Here is an 18446-nt window from a genome sequence, read left to right as displayed (position 1 = left end):
TCACAACTCAAATTAAAAATATCAAAAGTAGCAGATCGTGTCACTTCACACTGTGTTTCGAGCTTGCGGATCTGATACTTTTGTGTGACTGATTGATTTATTGAAAATTGCATTAACAGATTGCAGAATGGTTACAGTTCAAGGAAGGTAGTAAGTCTATGGTGACGCATCACCATAGACTTTAGGTCACGCGAGGTTAACAGCCTGGTATAACACAGATGAGCAGAAGGAAGGAGGCGAGGTTGCAGAAATGTGTTTTCCATCAGAATACTATTCGTGCTTTAGCTTTTAGCTCAAATAAATAAATAAAATAAAATAAAATAAATAACTGCAGAGCTCGAGCTGCGTCCCTGCGTCACTTCCCGTGCACGCCAGGTCCGTTCCGCACTCATCGCCTGCTGTTCTGGTTTAGAAGGCCAAATAGCGAGCTGCTGGTGAGTAAAATAAACAACTTTACTATAATAATTCTACTTATATTCATATGGTATGTATTTGTGTATGTGTCACACATCGTGACAGCGTATACTACGCGTTCTGTGTGGTTTTGAAACGGGGGCGCACTGCAGCAGGCGACCTAAAGCGACCTTCTTTACTCCAAAGTCCTTGAGAGTTAAACCACAGCCGGCTGCTAGCACGTTAGCTTAGCATCACCAATGCTAGTCCTTCATATGGATGATGACGTTCGTGTTCAGCACAGCAGCGACCATATGGATCCGAATGATCTATAGTCTAGATGCTGTTGTTTGGATCTACTGCTACGCTGCTAATGGTGCTATTACACTAAGACTTCACTTTGCTGTTAAACATGGCAGCTACTGCTGCTAGCGTTAGCTTGTTTAGGTCATTACATGTTGGGAGTCATGCAGTGCAGACAGTCCACCTGTCCTCAGATGCCCTACGCCAGTGGCTGTCATTGTGTCAATAGTGTGGTTTAGGGACCCCCCCCCCCCCCCACAGCCGTCCTCGAGGGGGTCCCCAGTAAAAATAAGGAACCGTTTCACATTAAGTCGCTGGCCAGAAGTTAATCAAATGACCGAATGGGGCATAGATTTCACTCTGTATGCATACAGTATAATGTAGACAGTGGTTTAGACTTGTGTAGGCTATTACATTTAATCTATAAACAATCCTTTCTCATCGTGGGTTCTGGCACATCATCTTTTAAAGTGGGTGTCCGTTGTTGCCTAATTAGGTAAACACTCTGGGGTGTACTTAATTGGCATGGAAATGTTTGAGCCCTTGACGTTGTGACAGTGACAGTCAGCAATAAGGCATTCTGTCTTGAGTTTGATCAGTTAGAATGCACTGCAGTGTGCTGCACACAACAACACACAGTGTCAGCTTCTTCTCTGGAGCGGATGATCATGTAAAGTAACAATCAAACGTTCCTGAACCCATTCTGACCTGAGATCAGATTCATAACGAGGTTTCCACTGAACACACACTGGTCTAATTAACCCATTCTGACCTGAGATCAGATTCTATAAAAATGTCAGTCGTTCTTGTCGATTTTTCAAAAATAGCAGACCTACAAGCTCGTATCGCGCCACTCGGTGGCGCGATATGATATTAGCAGGCCCCCTTCCACCATCCTTGATCGCGGCCATACTCAAAATGATGCGAATACTTCCAAGTATTGAATGTTATAACGCTTTGTTGTGCCGGTGTCTCTGTCTCCTCCACCTCCTCCATGCTTAGTATGTTTACGTCTCTTCTCTCTAACAGTGCAGTCTAACGAGTTACACACACTAGTTTAGGTTGTTGTTCCGTGTTCCGGACGGTTTAAGGCCCTCCCTTCTGCATCCGATACTTCACACATACGTACCGACGAGTGTGCATCGTTTCCGTATCCGCTCTAGAGTCTAGATCTAGAGCAGATCAGCAGTCTGCAAAGCAACTTGACCCCTATCCAGTCTACCATTATAAATAAACACTCAAACCCACAGTTCCACCAAGGCTCGTGAAAATAGTAATAATATTACTTTTGGAAAAAAGTAAATGTAATATTATTACTCAAAATGTGAAAGTAACTAGTTAAGTTACATATTACTGGAAAAAAGTAATAATATTACTGAAAGTAGTATATTACTTAAGTTACTTGCCAACACATAATATGACACATTGTATGGTAAACAACTATTGCTTGTGAAACTGTAAATAATAGTATGTGTGTCACACTGTGTGTAGTCAAATATTAATTGAGATATGCTTTTATACGTGCTCACTACGCTATCTTGGTTAAATAATTTCATCGTCAAAATACATTCAATGTCTTTATTTGGTATTCAAGCCGGTACAAAGGTTTTAATATGATGTATTGCTATGTTCAACAATGGGTTTTTTTTAAGCACAATTATATGCAGATTGCGTTTGTTAGGGGGCCAGGGACCCCCAGGGGGGTTCCTAAGGGGTGCCCAGCAAAATGAGGAACAGTTATTGCACCCTTTCTGAATAGTCAAATTGGGTTACAAAGGTGACCCTTTCTGTTTTTAAATGGCATTCATCCCAGTACAAAACTACAACCCTGCACAACTGCAAGTTTACCAACGTTACTACTACTTAGTTTCCTGTGTTGTTAAAATGACATGTTACTTATCTCTCTTTCTGTGTGTGTGTGTGTGTGTGTGTGTGTGTGTGTGTGTGTGTGTGTGTGTGTGTGTGTGTGTGTGTGTGTGTGTGTGTGTGTGTGTGTGTGTGTGTGTGTGTGTGTGTGTGTGTGTGTGTGTGTATCTATAAACAATCCTTTCTCATCGTGGGTTCTGGCACATCATCTTTTAAAGTGGGTGTCCGTTGTTGCCTAATTAGGTAAACACTCTGGGGTGTACTTAATTGGCATGGAAATGTTTGAGCCCTTGACGTTGTGACAGTGACAGTCAGCAATAAGGCATTCTGTCTTGAGTTTGATCAGTTAGAATGCACTGCAGTGTGCTGCACACAACAACACACAGTGTCAGCTTCTTCTCTGGAGCGGATGATCATGTAAAGTAACAATCAAACGTTCCTGAACCCATTCTGACCTGAGATCAGATTCATAACGAGGTTTCCACTGAACACACACTGGTCTAATTAACCCATTCTGACCTGAGATCAGATTCTATAAAAATGTCAGTCGTTCTTGTCGATTTTTCAAAAATAGCAGACCTACAAGCTCGTATCGCGCCACTCGGTGGCGCGATATGAGCTTGTAGATCTGCTATTTTTCAATAGCTAAAGCATGACATGATGCCAACACCAAAATGGGTGCCCGGTCAGAATGGGTTAAGATGATGCTCAGCGTGTCTCATGAGAAGCATTGATAACATTGACATATAGCTTCACACACAAACTCCTATCAATCAGACCTCCTGGTTTGGTTCCTTGAGGAAAATATGACCTGACGCCGCACAGCTAAGCTTGTGATAAAGTCATGAAGGTGAAGCAAGCAATACATGCTTAGTTTTGACATTTCATGTATATTCATCATTTTATGTGCTTGGTAAGGATGCTAACTAAGTTGGCTTACCAGTAAAAAAAAAAGAAGAAGAAATTCAACGCAATGGCTGTCTTGTTCTTCACTGTATATTTGGCAGCCCGTTTGTGGTGACAGGTGATTGTTGTAGTTCAACTTCACAGTCCCAAGAGGTGACGGTACTGTTTTGCTAGTGTGCAAGACAGGATCCTCGTCCTTTGGAGACCCATAAGGCATAATATGACCAGTGTTGGCAAAATATTACTTTAACACTAATATACTACTTATTACTTATTACTTTAAAAAAAATGAATAAAGTTACACTACTTATTACTCCCTGAGAAAAGTAACTAGTTACTTATTACTTATTACTTTACTTATTACTTTTTTCTCTCGCCCCCAGTAATTTTGTCCCCAAAAGTCTTACTTTGCATTTTCAACATTAGCAGGCCCCCCTTTAACATTAGCAGGCCCCCTTCCACCATCCTTGATCGCGGCCATACTCAAAATGATGCGAATACTTCCAAGTATTGAATGTTATAACGCTTTGTTGTGCCGGTGTCTCTGTCTCCTCCACCTCCTCCATGCTTAGTATGTTTACGTCTCTTCTCTCTGACAGTGCAGTCTAACGAGTTACACACACTAGTTTAGGTTGTTGTTCCGTGTTCCGGACGGTTTAAGGACCTCCCTTCTGCATCCGATACTTCACACATACGTACCGACGAGTGTGCATCGTTTCCGTATCCGCTCTAGAGTCTAGATCTAGAGCAGATGCAAAGCAACTTGACCCCTATCCAGTCTACCATTATAAATAAACACTCAAACCCACAGTTCCACCAAGGCTCGTGAAAATAGTAATAATATTACTTTTGGAAAAAAGTAAATGTAATATTATTACTCAAAATGTGAAAGTAACTAGTTAAGTTACATATTACTGGAAAAAAGTAATAATATTACTGAAAGTAGTATATTACTTAAGTTACTTGCCAACACATAATATGACACATTGTATGGTAAACAACTATTGCTTGTGAAACTGTAAATAATAGTATGTGTGTCACACTGTGTGTAGTCAAATATTAATTGAGATATGCTTTTATACGTGCTCACTACGCTATCTTGGTTAAATAATTTCATCGTCAAAATACATTCAATGTCTTTATTTGGTATTCAAGCCGGTACATGATGTATTGCTATGTTCAACAATGGGTTTTTTTTAAGCACAATTATATGCAGATTGCGTTTGTTAGGGGGCCAGGGACCCCCAGGGGGGTTCCTAAGGGGTGCCCAGCAAAATGAGGAACAGTTATTGCACCCTTTCTGAATAGTCAAATTGGGTTACAAAGGTGACCCTTTCTGTTTTTAAATGGCATTCATCCCAGTACAAAACCACAACCCTGCACAACTGCAAGTTTACCAACGTTACTACTACTTAGTTTCCTGTGTTGTTAAAATTACATGTTACTTATCTTTCTGTCTGTGTGTGTGTGTGTGTGTGTGTGTGTGTGTGTGTGTGTGTGTGTGTGGTGTCAAAGACGTGATGGCTGCGACATTGCGCTTACTATACTCTGTGTCAAGGCCAGGTAAGATTTTATGAACGGAAATACACATACTAGACACGACAGGTCAGCTGGCTACATGACACATACAAAGACACATACTGTACATGACAGGTCAGCTGGCTACATGACACATACAAAGACACATACTGTACACGACAGGTCAGCTGGCTACATGACACATACAAAGACACATACATGACAGGTCAGCTGACTACATGACACATACAAAGACACATACATGACACATACAAAGACACATACATGACACATACTGTACACGACAGGTCAGCTGGCTACATGACACATACAAAGACACATACTGTACACGACAGGTCAGCTGGCTACATGACACATACACGACACATACATGACAGGTCAGCTGACTACATGACACATACATGACACATACATGACAGGTCAGCTGACTACATGACACATACATGACACATACTGTACACGACAGGTCAGCTGGCTACATGACACATACAAAGACACATACATGACAGGTCAGCTGACTACATGACACATACAAAGACACATACATGACAGGTCAGCTGGCTACATGACACATACATGACACATACATGACAGGTCAGCTGGCTACATGACACATACATGACACATACATGACAGGTCAGCTGGCTACATGACACATACATGACACATACATGACAGGTCAGCTGGCTACATGACACATACATGACACATACATGACAGGTCAGCTGGCTACATGACACATACAAAGACACATACATGACAGGTCAGCTGGCTACATGACACATACAAAGACACATACATGACAGGTCAGCTGGCTACATGACACATACAAAGACACATACATGACACATACAAAGACACATACATGACACATACATGACACATACATGACACATACAAATAGTTTCACCTTTTTGCAAGAATTGTGATTACTACCATCAGCTGTGTCTGTGTGATTTTGACACGGTATGGTTTTCTCCCACAGGCACCTTTACAGCCAGCCAGAGTCTAGTGAGGTCATTCACAGTATCGGCACAGAGGGAAGGATTTAGTAAGTAGCTTACACACACGCACACACACGCACACACACGCACACACACACACACACACACACACCACACACACACACACACACACACACACACACACACACTAAGGCTGTCCCCAAACATTCAAGGTTCGAATGTTCGCTCGTTAGGGTTGGCACTCGAATCTTAATTAATGGGTTTGAACCATTCGTTTTTTTATTTATTTTTTTATTTATAAAAAAATATATATATATATATTTTTATTAACTCGAAAATATATCTCGGCGAGAATGTGATATGAGCATGTCAAAAAAAGTAAGTTTCTAGTGCATTCCTGTCTATGTCTATCTCCTTGTGCTCCAAAATCCCCTGTGCACATTAATTTGGTAATGGCCTGCACTCCCTGCAGCCAATCAGCCAATCAGCAACAAACACACACACACACACACACGAGTCGTTTTGTTTGTGAGGGAACTGGAAAGCGCTAAACTACATACATACATGTGTCCAGCTTGTTTATGTTTGGTTTCCAACTTTCCATCCATTGTGTGTATAATTCGACTGCGTTGCGCGGCAGCGCGGCCGATCTACAAGCTCACAACGCGTCGTGCTGCGCCGCGTTGTGAGCTTGTAGATCTGCTCTAATTCTGGAGCGCACGCCTGCACGACACTGCGCTGCTCAGAGGGGGAAAACAGGGGGCCCCACGACAGGACGGCCGGGCGTCGTGTGTGTGTGTGTGTGTGTGTGTGTGTGTGTACACACCCCAGCACGATCGCACAATTTGAGAAAAAGGTTAGTTCTCTCTCTCTCTCGCTGCGCTGTAGGCTACGTGTTGCGCTTCCATCGACAGAACCGAAAGTGCTATACTGTACTTCTCCAGTACAGCAGTGCAGAACCGAGAGAGAGTGAGACATTGGATGTAAACTGCGCAGCTAAGAGCGGGGGAGGCGCGCTGTGCGCTCTGATCGAGACGGTTATTTTTTTAATTAATTAGAAACAAATGGTCCGAATGTTCACTCGGAAATTCCTGCCGAAGTTCGAGTCCTAAAATAAGGGCTAGGGTACAGCCTTAACACACACACACACACACACACACAGTAAAACCAATGGTTTATCTGTCACATATCTCTCTCAAAGGCCTAAAACTAAAGCTCACTTCATACTCAAATCCCATGACAGGTTATGTACCGTACCGACAAGAACTAAACTTTATGCCTATAATGTGTGTCTCCTTTTCCCCCTCTCTTTCACTTTCTCTCTGTACAGAGTATGTAAATGCCCAGGAGCTCCCTACAGATCTCAAGTCCGTTACAGACCGGGCTGCTCAGACCCTGCTATGGACGGAGCTGTTCAGAGGTCAGTTCACCATCTCCTCAGCTCTCATCTTCATCTGCTGTGGAATGAACATACATTCAGTTCTCTGACCACAGTGACCATTACGGCACAGTCCATCTCATGTTGTATTTGTTAATGTATTGACTGCCATCACGTCGCATCAATTCCAACGCTTGACTGCCAACTTAAGCACGCAACATTGCGTCCTGTGGTCTTTTCAGTGGTTTACGGCTAGGTTGCTAGGAGACGTATTCAACTGGGAAAGTGAAAAGTTTGCCTTTAGAAAAATACATTTATATAGAAAGGGAGTCTACCAACGCGCCTCAAGCCTGAAACGGCTGATCCGGTGCTTCACAGGTGCAGGGACATCAAAGTTGCATAAGGAGAAGAGACTGGAGCAGCACGGACATTTAGAGCCTTTTATTTAGGTGCTGAGTATACAAAACGACTAACGTTTCCACCTTGCGGTCTTCATCAGAGTCTGACTCTGACTCTGACTCTGACTCTGATGAAGACCGCAAGGTGGAAACGTTAGTCGTTTTGTATACTCGGCACCTAAATAAAAGGCTCTAAATGTCCGTGCTGCTCCAGTCTCTTCTCCTTATGCAAAAATACATTTATGTCAGGTTCTTGTCCCAGATTGCACATCGGGAGCAATTAGGGGTTCAGCGTCTTATTCAGAGGGTATATTGTACATCAAGCGTAACTCTACAGAAGGAGATATAAGGCCCTGCAAGTCTTACTTATCATTATCATGTGTTAACCCATTCTAACCGGGCACCCATTTTGGTGTTGGCATCATGTTATGCTTTAGCTATTTAAAAATAGCAGATCTACAAGCTCATATCGCGCCACCGAGTGGCGCGATACGAGCTTGTAGGTCTGCTATTTTTTGAAAAATCGAAGAACGACTGACATTTTTAGAATCTGATCTCCGGTCAGAATGGGTTAATCAGACCAGTGTGTGTCCAGTGGAAACCTCGTATGAATCTGATCTCAGGTCAGAATGGGTTAACAACATTGTGTTATTACTCATTAGGACTGGGTATGACCATGAGTTACCTGTTCAGAGAACCTGCCACCATCAACTACCCGTTTGAGAAGGGTCCTCTATCGCCTCGCTTCAGAGGGGAGCACGCCCTGCGCAGGTATGACAGAATGAGTGCACAGTGGTGATGTTTAATAGATTAAAGGGTACACGTGGATATGTGTGTATTTGAACATAGAATCTATGCGATACACCAGGTACCCTTCAGGAGAGGAGCGCTGCATCGCCTGCAAGCTGTGTGAGGCCATCTGCCCTGCCCAGGTAGCGTCCGCACACACACACACACACACACACACACACAGCAGAATTCCTACCCAAAACCCAACCTCTATAAATGTCTAATCCTAACTCTTTTTATCTAATCGTAAATACTGTATATCTCCATTTTTAGTAAGGCTGTCTTATCGTTGCTATTTTGACTGTTGGAACTCTTTGTCGTGTGTGTGTGTGTGTGTGTGTGTGTGTGTGTGTGTGTGCGTGTGCGTGTGCTAAGGCCATCACCATCGAAGCGGAGCCGCGATCCGACGGCAGCAGGAGGACTACTCGCTATGACATCGACATGACCAAATGTATCTACTGTGGTTTCTGTCAGGAGGCGTGTCCTGTGGACGCCATCGTAGAGGTGTGTGTGTGTGTGTGTGTGTCTGTCCTGTGGACGCCATCGTAGAGGTGTGTGTGTGTGTGTGTGTGTGTCTGTCCTGTGGACGCCATCGTAGAGGTGTGTGTGTGTGTGTGTGTGTGTGTGTGTGTCTGTCCTGTGGACGCCATCGTAGAGGTGTGTGTGTGTGTGTGTGTGTGTCTGTCCTGTGGACGCCATCGTAGAGGTGTGTGTGTGTGTCTGTCCTGTGGACGCCATCGTAGAGGTGTGTGTGTGTGTCTGTCCTGTGGACGCCATCGTAGAGGTGTGTGTGTGTGTGTGTGTGTGTGTGTGTGTGTCTGTCTGTCCTGTGGACGCCATCGTAGAGGTGTGTGTGTGTGTGTGTGTGTGTGTGTGTCTGTCCTGTGGACGCCATCGTAGAGGTGTGTGTGTGTGTCTGTCCTGTGGACGCCATCGTAGAGGTGTGTGTGTGTGTGTGTGTGTGTCTGTCCTGTGGACGCCATCGTAGAGGTGTGTGTGTGTCTGTCCTGTGGACGCCATCGTAGAGGTGTGTGTGTGTCTGTCCTGTGGACGCCATCGTAGAGGTGTGTGTGTGTCTGTCCTGTGGACGCCATCGTAGAGGTGTGTGTGTGTCTGTCCTGTGGACGCCATCGTAGAGGTGTGTGTGTGTCTGTCCTGTGGACGCCATCGTAGAGGTGTGTGTGTGTCTGTCCTGTGGACGCTATCGTAGAGGTGTGTGTGCGCTCTGGCTTTTGACATTACATGTCCCACCTTTCCTTCTCTCCGTCTGTTCCAGTGGTACACCCATTTATCCGCCGGCTGATTAACCCATTCTGACCTGAGATCAGATTCTAAAAATGTCTATTACATCCTGACTAGCCTCGATACCCAGGCTTTCATTTCGTCTGCGCGAAAGATGAAAGCCTGGAAAAAGCCGTGGGCTGAACCAGTCTAAAAGTGGGAGTCAACCCTTCCGGGTGGGCGTCGCTCTAAATGATGTGACGTAGCGCTGCACTAGGGGGGAGAGGAGGGGCCGGGGGTGACGGACAGATCGATGAGATCCAATCAGGGTGCGCGCATTTCTGAGGCGCGACCCGCCCCTCTAGACCAGAAATGTCTCTGCTTAGGTCAGGCTACATCCTGACAGTTTCATTATTAACCCATTCTGACCTGAGATCAGATTCTAAAAGTGTCTTCGATTTTTCAAAAATAGCAGACCTACAAGCTCGTATGGCGCGATATGAGCTTGTAGATCTGCTATTTTTCAATAGCTAAAGCATAACATGATGCTGACACCAAAATGGGTGCCCGGTCAGAATGGGTTAATCCACCTATATATGTCATTTTGAAATCTGATGGCCACCACGTGGTCGATAGACAACATTGTTAAAGCCTCGTCAGTGGTTAATGTAGAAAAGTTTATGGTTTTGAGCAAATTACATACCAGTATATTCAGTTATATATTTAAGTTCCACATATCTTTCTGGTTGGCAATTATTAACCACTTCAGCCCAGCAAGCTCATAATGTGCTATTTCCACTATAACTGCGTCGACTATAACCTCACCACTACCATGACCTCCGTCTCTTCCCAGGGTCCCAACTTTGAGTTCTCCACGGAGACCCACGAGGAGCTGCTCTACAACAAAGAGAAGCTGCTCAACAATGGAGACAAGTGGGAAGCAGAGATCGCAGCCAACATAAAGGCTGATTACCTCTACCGATAAGCATCGCACTCGTGCGTGCAGTGTGCACACACACACACACAAAATGTACAGATAGCCCATATTATCGTAATATAACCGCTCTGAAACGCACACACGTCCATAATGTACATAATAACGGCTACCTTCCCGGCCGCGTTTGCTGTGTACATGCGTCTGAAAGTGAGACGACCACCGCAGCGAGTCCGACTGAGACAGTTCGTCACGTACTACCCAGACTACCAGCCCACTGCCACAACTTTTATTCATCAGCTTGACAATGGCCTTAGTTCTGCTCCGTAGTGCCATTTGTTTCTCGTCTTGACAGAAATCAAACTCTGACCAGCTCACCATTCCGCTAAACCAGTGGTTTTCCATGTGGACGTCTGGGATCCCCCAGAAATATGTTATGGTCCCGACTCAGGACAGAGCTGTTTGAAATGGGGGTCCGAAAAGTCAATTTGGATGCCGGTCAAATAAAACGTTTGAAAACCCCTGCCTTAGATCCCAACATTTCATCTTTGTCTGAGCTTTAACTGACGGTTTATTACAACATGAGTTTGAAAGTCTACTCCTTAAACACCATTGCTAATTTAACTCTGAAGGGTATATTTGGTTCCTTTTGTACACTCTTAGTTACAAATGATTCTTTTCACTTAATTCTCAGCAATGGCCTTTCGGTTGAGAAGCTTTTCAGAAACTTTTGTCTGCTTTTCATTGAGCTGTGTGTAAGAAAGCTCTTGTCTCACCTCTTGTCTCTGTTTGGAAGTCTTTGTTACTGTCTGGCTGGGTTGCCTCGCTTACAGTCGAGGATCATCTTTGTCCATCGAGTTGGAATAAACTAACATTGGCCCCCCAAGTATGTTTAGTCAGGCTTAATGGATGGACAGAGATTATTGCAATACTAAGAGTCACAATATAATATTGTGATTTGTTATTCATTATGACTCGATACGATAATATAGTGTCGTTTATTTCTCTGTTCATCGCTTTACAGTATGTTTAAGGCCACAAATCATTACATTTTCAGTGATTTAAAACAAAAATGGCAAGAAACATGATTACTGTCAGTACAGTTCTGTGTATTGTATTGATGGGGTGACTGTACAACACTTAATATTCTGTATAATTTATTTCCCCCACCATGAAATAATGATTTCTTCAAGGATTTAACCCATTCTGACCGGGCACCCATTTTGGGGTTGGCATCATGTTATGCTTTAGCTTGAAAAATAGCAGATCTACAAGCTCATAGCGCGCCACCGAGTGGCGCGATACGAGCTTGTAGGTCTGCTATTTTGGAAAAAAATCGAAGAACGACTGACATTTTTAGAATCTGATCTCAGGTCAGAATGGGTTCGTCAGACCAGTGTGTGTCCAGTGGAAAACCTCGTATGAATCTGATCTCAGGTCAGAATGGGTTAAGATGTATGCCTCGCCTACCATCTAAATCCTATGCCGCTATTATGTTTATGTAATGCAGCTTTGAAGATTGTCACATTGTTATTTGGCGCGTGGGTGGAGCTCTCAGGCACTTAACAGTACGTGGCGATCTGTTATTAATAACCTTTCAAATCGGACCCCTAAACTCTAGCAACCTTAACAGGATCCAAGCTGACTGGACTGTCACTCCATACAGTATAGTCATCCATGGATCTCACATGCCCTCATATCATTGGCAAAACTGTTTTTAACCACATGAACCCTAGCGTCCCTATCCTGGGCTGAACATTCAGCTAATCTACGCTGCTGAAAATACAAGAAAATAGACCAATTTCTGTTTAACTAGCTAGCGCTCAAGTGGTTGAAACATTACTTATATCATGTTAGATCCACCAGCAATAGACACATGAACCACTTTTACTAGGTTCCAACTCATGTATATATCCAGTCCTGGGCTCATAACAAGGTGATTTATAGAGTTTAGGGGTAGATTTTGATCTTTTCTCAGGCCCTACATGGTTGGCTTGAGCTGCTGATTTCAGACTTTGTTTTAATGGGCGTTTTGTTGTTAAGAGAATTGTAAAAAGGTTAAATACTTGTGGACTTAAAAGTGATGAATAAATAAATTAATGTTCTGTCGTAAAGTTTTCAAACTGTGCCTTGTCTTTTCTGGGATATTCTGTTATCAGATGAATAGACATTGCTTTGCAATGAACCATGTATCCAAAAAGTGTTCTATGTCTTTACTATGTTTTATCGATGACGACGTTGGTCAGACCTGTACTGTCTATACGACACTGGTTTTCAACCCTTTTCATACCAAAGCCCATTATTTATTGGGCATTTGAGCCACTAACCACCGTGATGAGATTTAGCCTCACAGACCCAAAAAATTAAGAATATTTTGTTGGATTAAAGTTTTTGTCCACAATGTGTGTTCTTATAGCCTGGTCTGTGTTTCTAAATCGTCTGTGTGATCTGGTCTACGAGTAGATGGTAAAGTTTTTGGCTTTTTTCTTTTACAACATGAGCCCCTATACTTCCCTCAGCCATAAGTACATGCATCGCTTTGGGTTCAGCACCAGCACTGATGGACAGTGACAGACCATGCATGCTATCTATGATACTGTCATTCTACCTTCAGTTCAAACTATAATGAGAATAACTGCCAGGCTGGAATCAATGGGATTACAGACGGGGACAACATCATTCTATTGATTCTAGCATGGCAGTCTGGTCGGTCAATCAATCAAGAAGTGTTTCTAAACACCCTCATGGTGGTGCTATAACAGCCCACTTCGCATTAAAAGCTCTTGAAGGTTGTACAAACAAAAACAAAACAGAAATCCCTTGGATTCCTTTGATCATGCTGCAAAACTGACCATATTTTGCGAATGCTGGACTTTCATTGTGAGAATTTGTGACTATTATTACTAATATACAGTTTGGGATAAACGATATACCGGTAAATGTGCATTATTATTATTAGTAGTAGTAGCCTAGTAGTAATTAGCAGTTTTTGTAGTAGTAGTAGTGCATACACACACAGAGGAAATGTTTTTTGAGCTAAATGAAGCATGTGAGTTTTAATTGGAATGTTTTGTGATGACTCTTGTGCTGGAGCTATCTGTCTGCTCCCAGCACCTGACAGCCACTATCCAGCAGCACTGTGGCCTGACTGGCTCCATATACAAGTAAGTGTAGTCTACTGTCTGTCCAGTATCATATTTCAACATCTTGTTTGCTCTCATGCATGGATAGCCTAAGCTGTGCTGACTTGTTTGTGCCAGTGCCAGTGGGGAGGAAGAATGTTGTTGCGTTACCAGATCGACTATTTGGCGGCCAGGACCCTCTAACTCCATCATTCCAGGACCCTCTTAACTCCATCATTCCTTTTATGCTCTCCTCGTGTCTCAGTGAGCGGGAGCTTTAATGGAACCCTTGTGGAGCGCTCGTGGACAGAGTTGGAGAAATGGGTGCTGCTGACCGTGTTGGGAGTGGAGATGACCATGGGGGGAGTTGTGGGCAACTGTCTCGTTCTGCTGGTCAAAGTCATGGTAGGATGACATATCGACCACCTTACTTTTTGTTCCATTGTTACTGTACCTACTCACAGGCTGTGACTGCCAGACTGTCTGTCTTGCTCTCTCTTAGTCCCCAGAACCGGCAACAATTTATTCCTCCCTCTGTCTCTCTCCATCTCTCTTTGTCTTTCTCAGTGCAGGCCAGGGGGTCAGTTTTCCTGTTGTTATTGGCTTCCCTTCATCAGTCTCTCCCTGTCAGACCTAGGTACAGTTACAGTATACATATCGTTGTCACAATTTTATTTAGAAAGGTATCAAGGGTCGTGTCATGCTTAACTGGTAGTGATCATACAGTAGATCAGTGGTGTGTGCCTCAACGTCCAGGTGTACCTTGAGATCATGTAACAACCACACATTATTATGATTACAAAAAGATATACAAAAAGTTTCATTTATTGTTTTCTTTTATTTACAATATCAACGCTCATTCCCTTGCACAGAGGGGCATTTAAAAATAAGAAAACTAAATATATATATTAACCACTTTGAAACTGGTGTCCCTATATTGGACAGTTGTAAAAAATGTTCAACAAAACAAAACAAAAATCAAACCATGCTGTTTTCGTGCTCATACCCAGACACCCAGCCACCCAGCCACACACACACATAGCTCCGTAAGGGAGTGGTTGCACCACTCAAAAACTCCACAAGATCCAAAAAAATGGCAACTAAAAAATACGGGGAAGCAGCCTTTTGCTTCTACGGGCCGTCGGCATGGAACAAGCTCCCTCTGTACCTTCGTCAGGCAGCCTCTGTAGACATTTTTAAAGCTCAGCTCAAGACCCACTTCTACAACATTGCCTTTAATTGATCTTTTATTTTTAATTTTTCTTGTCCTGACTGTACTGCATTACTGCTTGTTTTTTAATGTCGTTGCCTTGCTTTTCTTTTATTCTCCATTGTTCTGTAAAGCACTTTGAGCTGCATTTCATGTCATGAAAGGTGCTATACAAATAAAGTTTTATTATTATTATTATTATTGCTCTGTGATGCAACGCGGCTAATTCCATTATTTTAGATTGGGGTCCTTGGGGTCTGCTGTCTGCATTGGGGTCTGCTGTCTGCATTGTTAAATCTAATAACAGTGTTCTTGGGGTCTGCTGTCTGCATTGTTAAATCTAATGACAGTGTTCTTGGGGTCTGCTGTCTGCATTGTTAAATCTAATAACAGTGTTCTTGGGGTCTGCTGTCTGCATTGTTAAATCTAATGACAGTGTTCTTGGGGTCTGCTGTCTGCATTGTTAAATCTAATGACAGTGTTCTTGGGGTCTGCTGTCTGCATTGTTAAATCTAATGACAGTGTTCTTGGGGTCTGCTGTCTGCATTGTTAAATCTAATGACAGTGTTCTTGGGGTCTGCTGTCTGCATTGTTAAATCTAATGACAGTGTTCTTGGGGTCTGCTGTCTGCATTGTTAAATCTAATGACAGTGTTCTTGGGGTCTGCTGTCTGCATTCCTAAATCTAATGACAGTGTTCTTGGGGTCTGCTGTCTGCATTGTTAAATCTAATGACAGTGTTCTTGGGGTCTGCTGTCTGCGTTGTTAAATCTAATGACAGTGTTCTTGGGGTCTGCTGTCTGCATTGTTAAATCTAATGACAGTGTTCTTGGGGTCTGCTGTCTGCATTGTTAAATCTAATGACAGTGTTCTTGGGGTCTGCTGTCTGCATTGTTAAATCTAATGACAGTGTTCTTGGGGTCTGCTGTCTGCATTGTTAAATCTAATGACAGTGTTCTTGGGGTCTGCTGTCTGCATTGTTAAATCTAATGACAGTGTTCTTGGGGTCTGCTGTCTGCATTGTTAAATCTAATGACAGTGTTCTTGGGGTCTGCTGTCTGCATTGTTAAATCTAATGACAGTGTTCTTGGGGTCTGCTGTCTGCATTGTTAAATCTAATGACAGTGTCCTTGGGGTCTGCTGTCTGCATTGTTAAATCTAATGACAGTGTTCTTGGGGTCTGCTGTCTGCATTGTTAAATCTAATGACAGTGTTCTTGCAGGCTGCTCTCTCCTCATCATCTCTGGCTCACTGATGGCCATGGTGACCGGAGGTCAAAGGTCACCATGGTGCGAGGTTGTCAGCCTGCTGAAGTTCACCTTCATCACCTCCTCCATATAGGAAGCATAGGTAATGACCACCGATGATACATGCGCGCATGCACGCACGGTCCCACGCACGCACACACTCACACCCTCATAGGTAATACACAAAGACACACGTCATGCATGATCCATCCATCCTGCATGTAGGACTACTAACTGTAGTATAGAAATGATTTGTACTGTATATGCAGATTCCTCCAAAGTCAAAGAAATCACAGTATGATTTGGTACAAACATGCCAGACCACAGCCAACGCATGGCATATCTGTCAACCTATCCATTTCCCTGGGATTCCCTTGTGCTGTTTTCTTGCTGTTCTCCCGTTATGCTTTCGCATAAATGTCATAAAATCCCAAAGTAAACCATGTTTTATTGTATGAACTGAACTGTGGTTGGGAATAGCGTTCCTTCCACAGACTGGTGGTTTACTTAGGTTTACTTTCGGCGAGCCGCCCGCGTACGAAACGGTCGAGAAATGACAGAGTTACCGTGTGGGGGTCCCCAGGGGGTCCCTCTACTGTACTGTACTGTCACTGTATAACACGCTAATACGTTATCGTCAATGTCGGCCGGAATGCTCCTCCAAAACCGTTACTTTTCAGGAAAAAAACAGGTAATCATTTTTATACATGGGATGAATTAAAGTTTGTTTGAATGCATTTTCAAAGAATGCAAAATATGGCAATGTTAGTTTATAGAGTATAAAATAATTCACCCGTAGCTGCTTACAAGTGCTGCACGCTGAAGATAGCACATTTACAAGCCCACATGTTGTTCTGTGACACATTGACCCCTTTTCCACCGGTTGGTTCCCAGTGGGAACCGGTTCAGTTCTTTTTGGTTTTTAGTCCATGAGCCAGAGCTCCAAAATTGGTGGGCAAACTATAACCTATATTAAATTGTTTATAGGATCAATACAAGTACATTAATACATGATAACCCTCCCACAGTAGTAGCTTTTTCATGTTTTTGATTATTTTGCATATTTTCCTACATAATGCCTCATTTGCATATTTAAAAATGTAAAATTTGTAATACAATAAATCATTGTCTTCGTGTAAGTACTCAATTGGGAGAGTTTCATGGTGATAACAATCTAATATAGGTATGGTTTTGCTACACTCAATTCATAATTAACGTTTCAATTTTGGAGCTCTGGCTCATGGACTAAGAACCAAAAAGAACTGAACCGGTTCCCACTGGGAACCAACCGGTGGAAAAGGGGCCATTGTGAGCTTGTTGATGTGCTATTTTTGGTTTGTGCCACAGCGGGCAAAAGAATAACTGTTCACACGTGAACAGCCCGACGTGGCCTCAGAGCTAAATCTGTCTCCACTCATATGCTCGCTCTCTCTCTCTCTCACACATATGCTCTCTCTCTCTCTCTGTGTATCTATCTCTCTCTCTGTATCTCTCTATCTATATCTCTCTCTCTCTCATTCACTATCAGCTTATCCTCCTTGGTAGGCTGGATCTGTCACCAGCTCCTGATTGGCTAAGGACCCTGTCATCAGTGATGTCATATCTAAACTGTGGGCTGAACCCCCTGATCTACTGCACCAATCACGACTTCCGACAGGCAGGATTGGCATTGCTGTGGACCAGTAGGAAGCCATTTTCAGACCCTGTACTGACTGGCATTACTAAACTGAACTTTTAATGATATTCACCAAGTTTAAATGGTTATTAGAGGTCTCTCTGTCTCTCCAGCTCTTTAGTAAACAGAAAATACATTTACACTTTGGGATTTTTGGGGGAACTGTCTGCAATTTTCTTTTTGTTTAGTTACATTACTTCCAGTTTTACTTGTTTATTCTGTATTCGGTATGGGTTCTCTATCCTAATTGTGTGAAATGGTATCGCAACCTGAAAATGAACTTTCTGAATACTAAAGAGCTGGGGAGACAGCAGTTTTTGAACAAACTCTGTAGCAAGGATTATTACTACACTACAACATCACTTACATCACCTTAAACTGAGTACAGTAGGAAGATTATCAAGATGTGATGCCAACATCTTATTTTCATTTATTTTGTTATACATTTTGTCTACAGTAAAATTCTTCATGATGAAAAACATTAATCCACATTGCACTTTT

At 43.0% G+C, this 18446-nt stretch overlaps 2 protein-coding genes and 1 long non-coding RNA gene across 3 annotated transcripts in view; all 3 read left to right on the top strand.

Annotated features, from left to right (window-relative positions):
• LOC310859504 overlaps window positions 1-12815 on the top strand; it is an 80028-nt gene extending 67213 nt beyond the window's left edge. The window contains exon 2 of the long non-coding RNA XR_014569311.1: window positions 12101-12815. This is a non-coding gene — a long non-coding RNA (uncharacterized lncRNA). The remainder of the gene's footprint in view (window positions 1-12100) is intronic.
• ndufs8a (NADH:ubiquinone oxidoreductase core subunit S8a) lies at window positions 349-12815 on the top strand. The gene is made up of 8 exons (XM_083766079.1): window positions 349-434; window positions 4984-5031; window positions 5993-6058; window positions 7303-7392; window positions 8411-8519; window positions 8617-8680; window positions 8913-9041; window positions 10612-12815. The coding sequence occupies exons 2-8, from the start codon at window positions 4989-4991 to the stop codon at window positions 10741-10743; spliced, it is 633 nt and encodes a 210-aa protein (XP_083622205.1). The 5' UTR covers window positions 349-434; window positions 4984-4988; the 3' UTR covers window positions 10744-12815.
• A 741-nt stretch (window positions 12816-13556) lies between these two features.
• LOC310859194 (uncharacterized protein) lies at window positions 13557-18008 on the top strand (the record flags this gene model as incomplete). The annotated part of the gene is given in 7 exon segments (XM_083765595.1): window positions 13557-13572; window positions 14080-14219; window positions 14382-14451; window positions 16246-16358; window positions 16361-16373; window positions 16951-16961; window positions 17799-18008. Coding segments are annotated over 7 exon segments (573 nt in total).
• Window positions 18009-18446: the final 438 nt, after the last annotated feature.

This window comes from Protomyctophum parallelum (assembly GCF_964188405.1).
Source record: "Protomyctophum parallelum genome assembly, chromosome: 5".
NCBI classification, from domain to species: Eukaryota; Metazoa; Chordata; class Actinopteri; order Myctophiformes; family Myctophidae; genus Protomyctophum; species Protomyctophum parallelum.
Note: the sequence above shows the minus strand (reverse complement) of the source record. Positions and strands in the feature narration are given on the sequence as shown.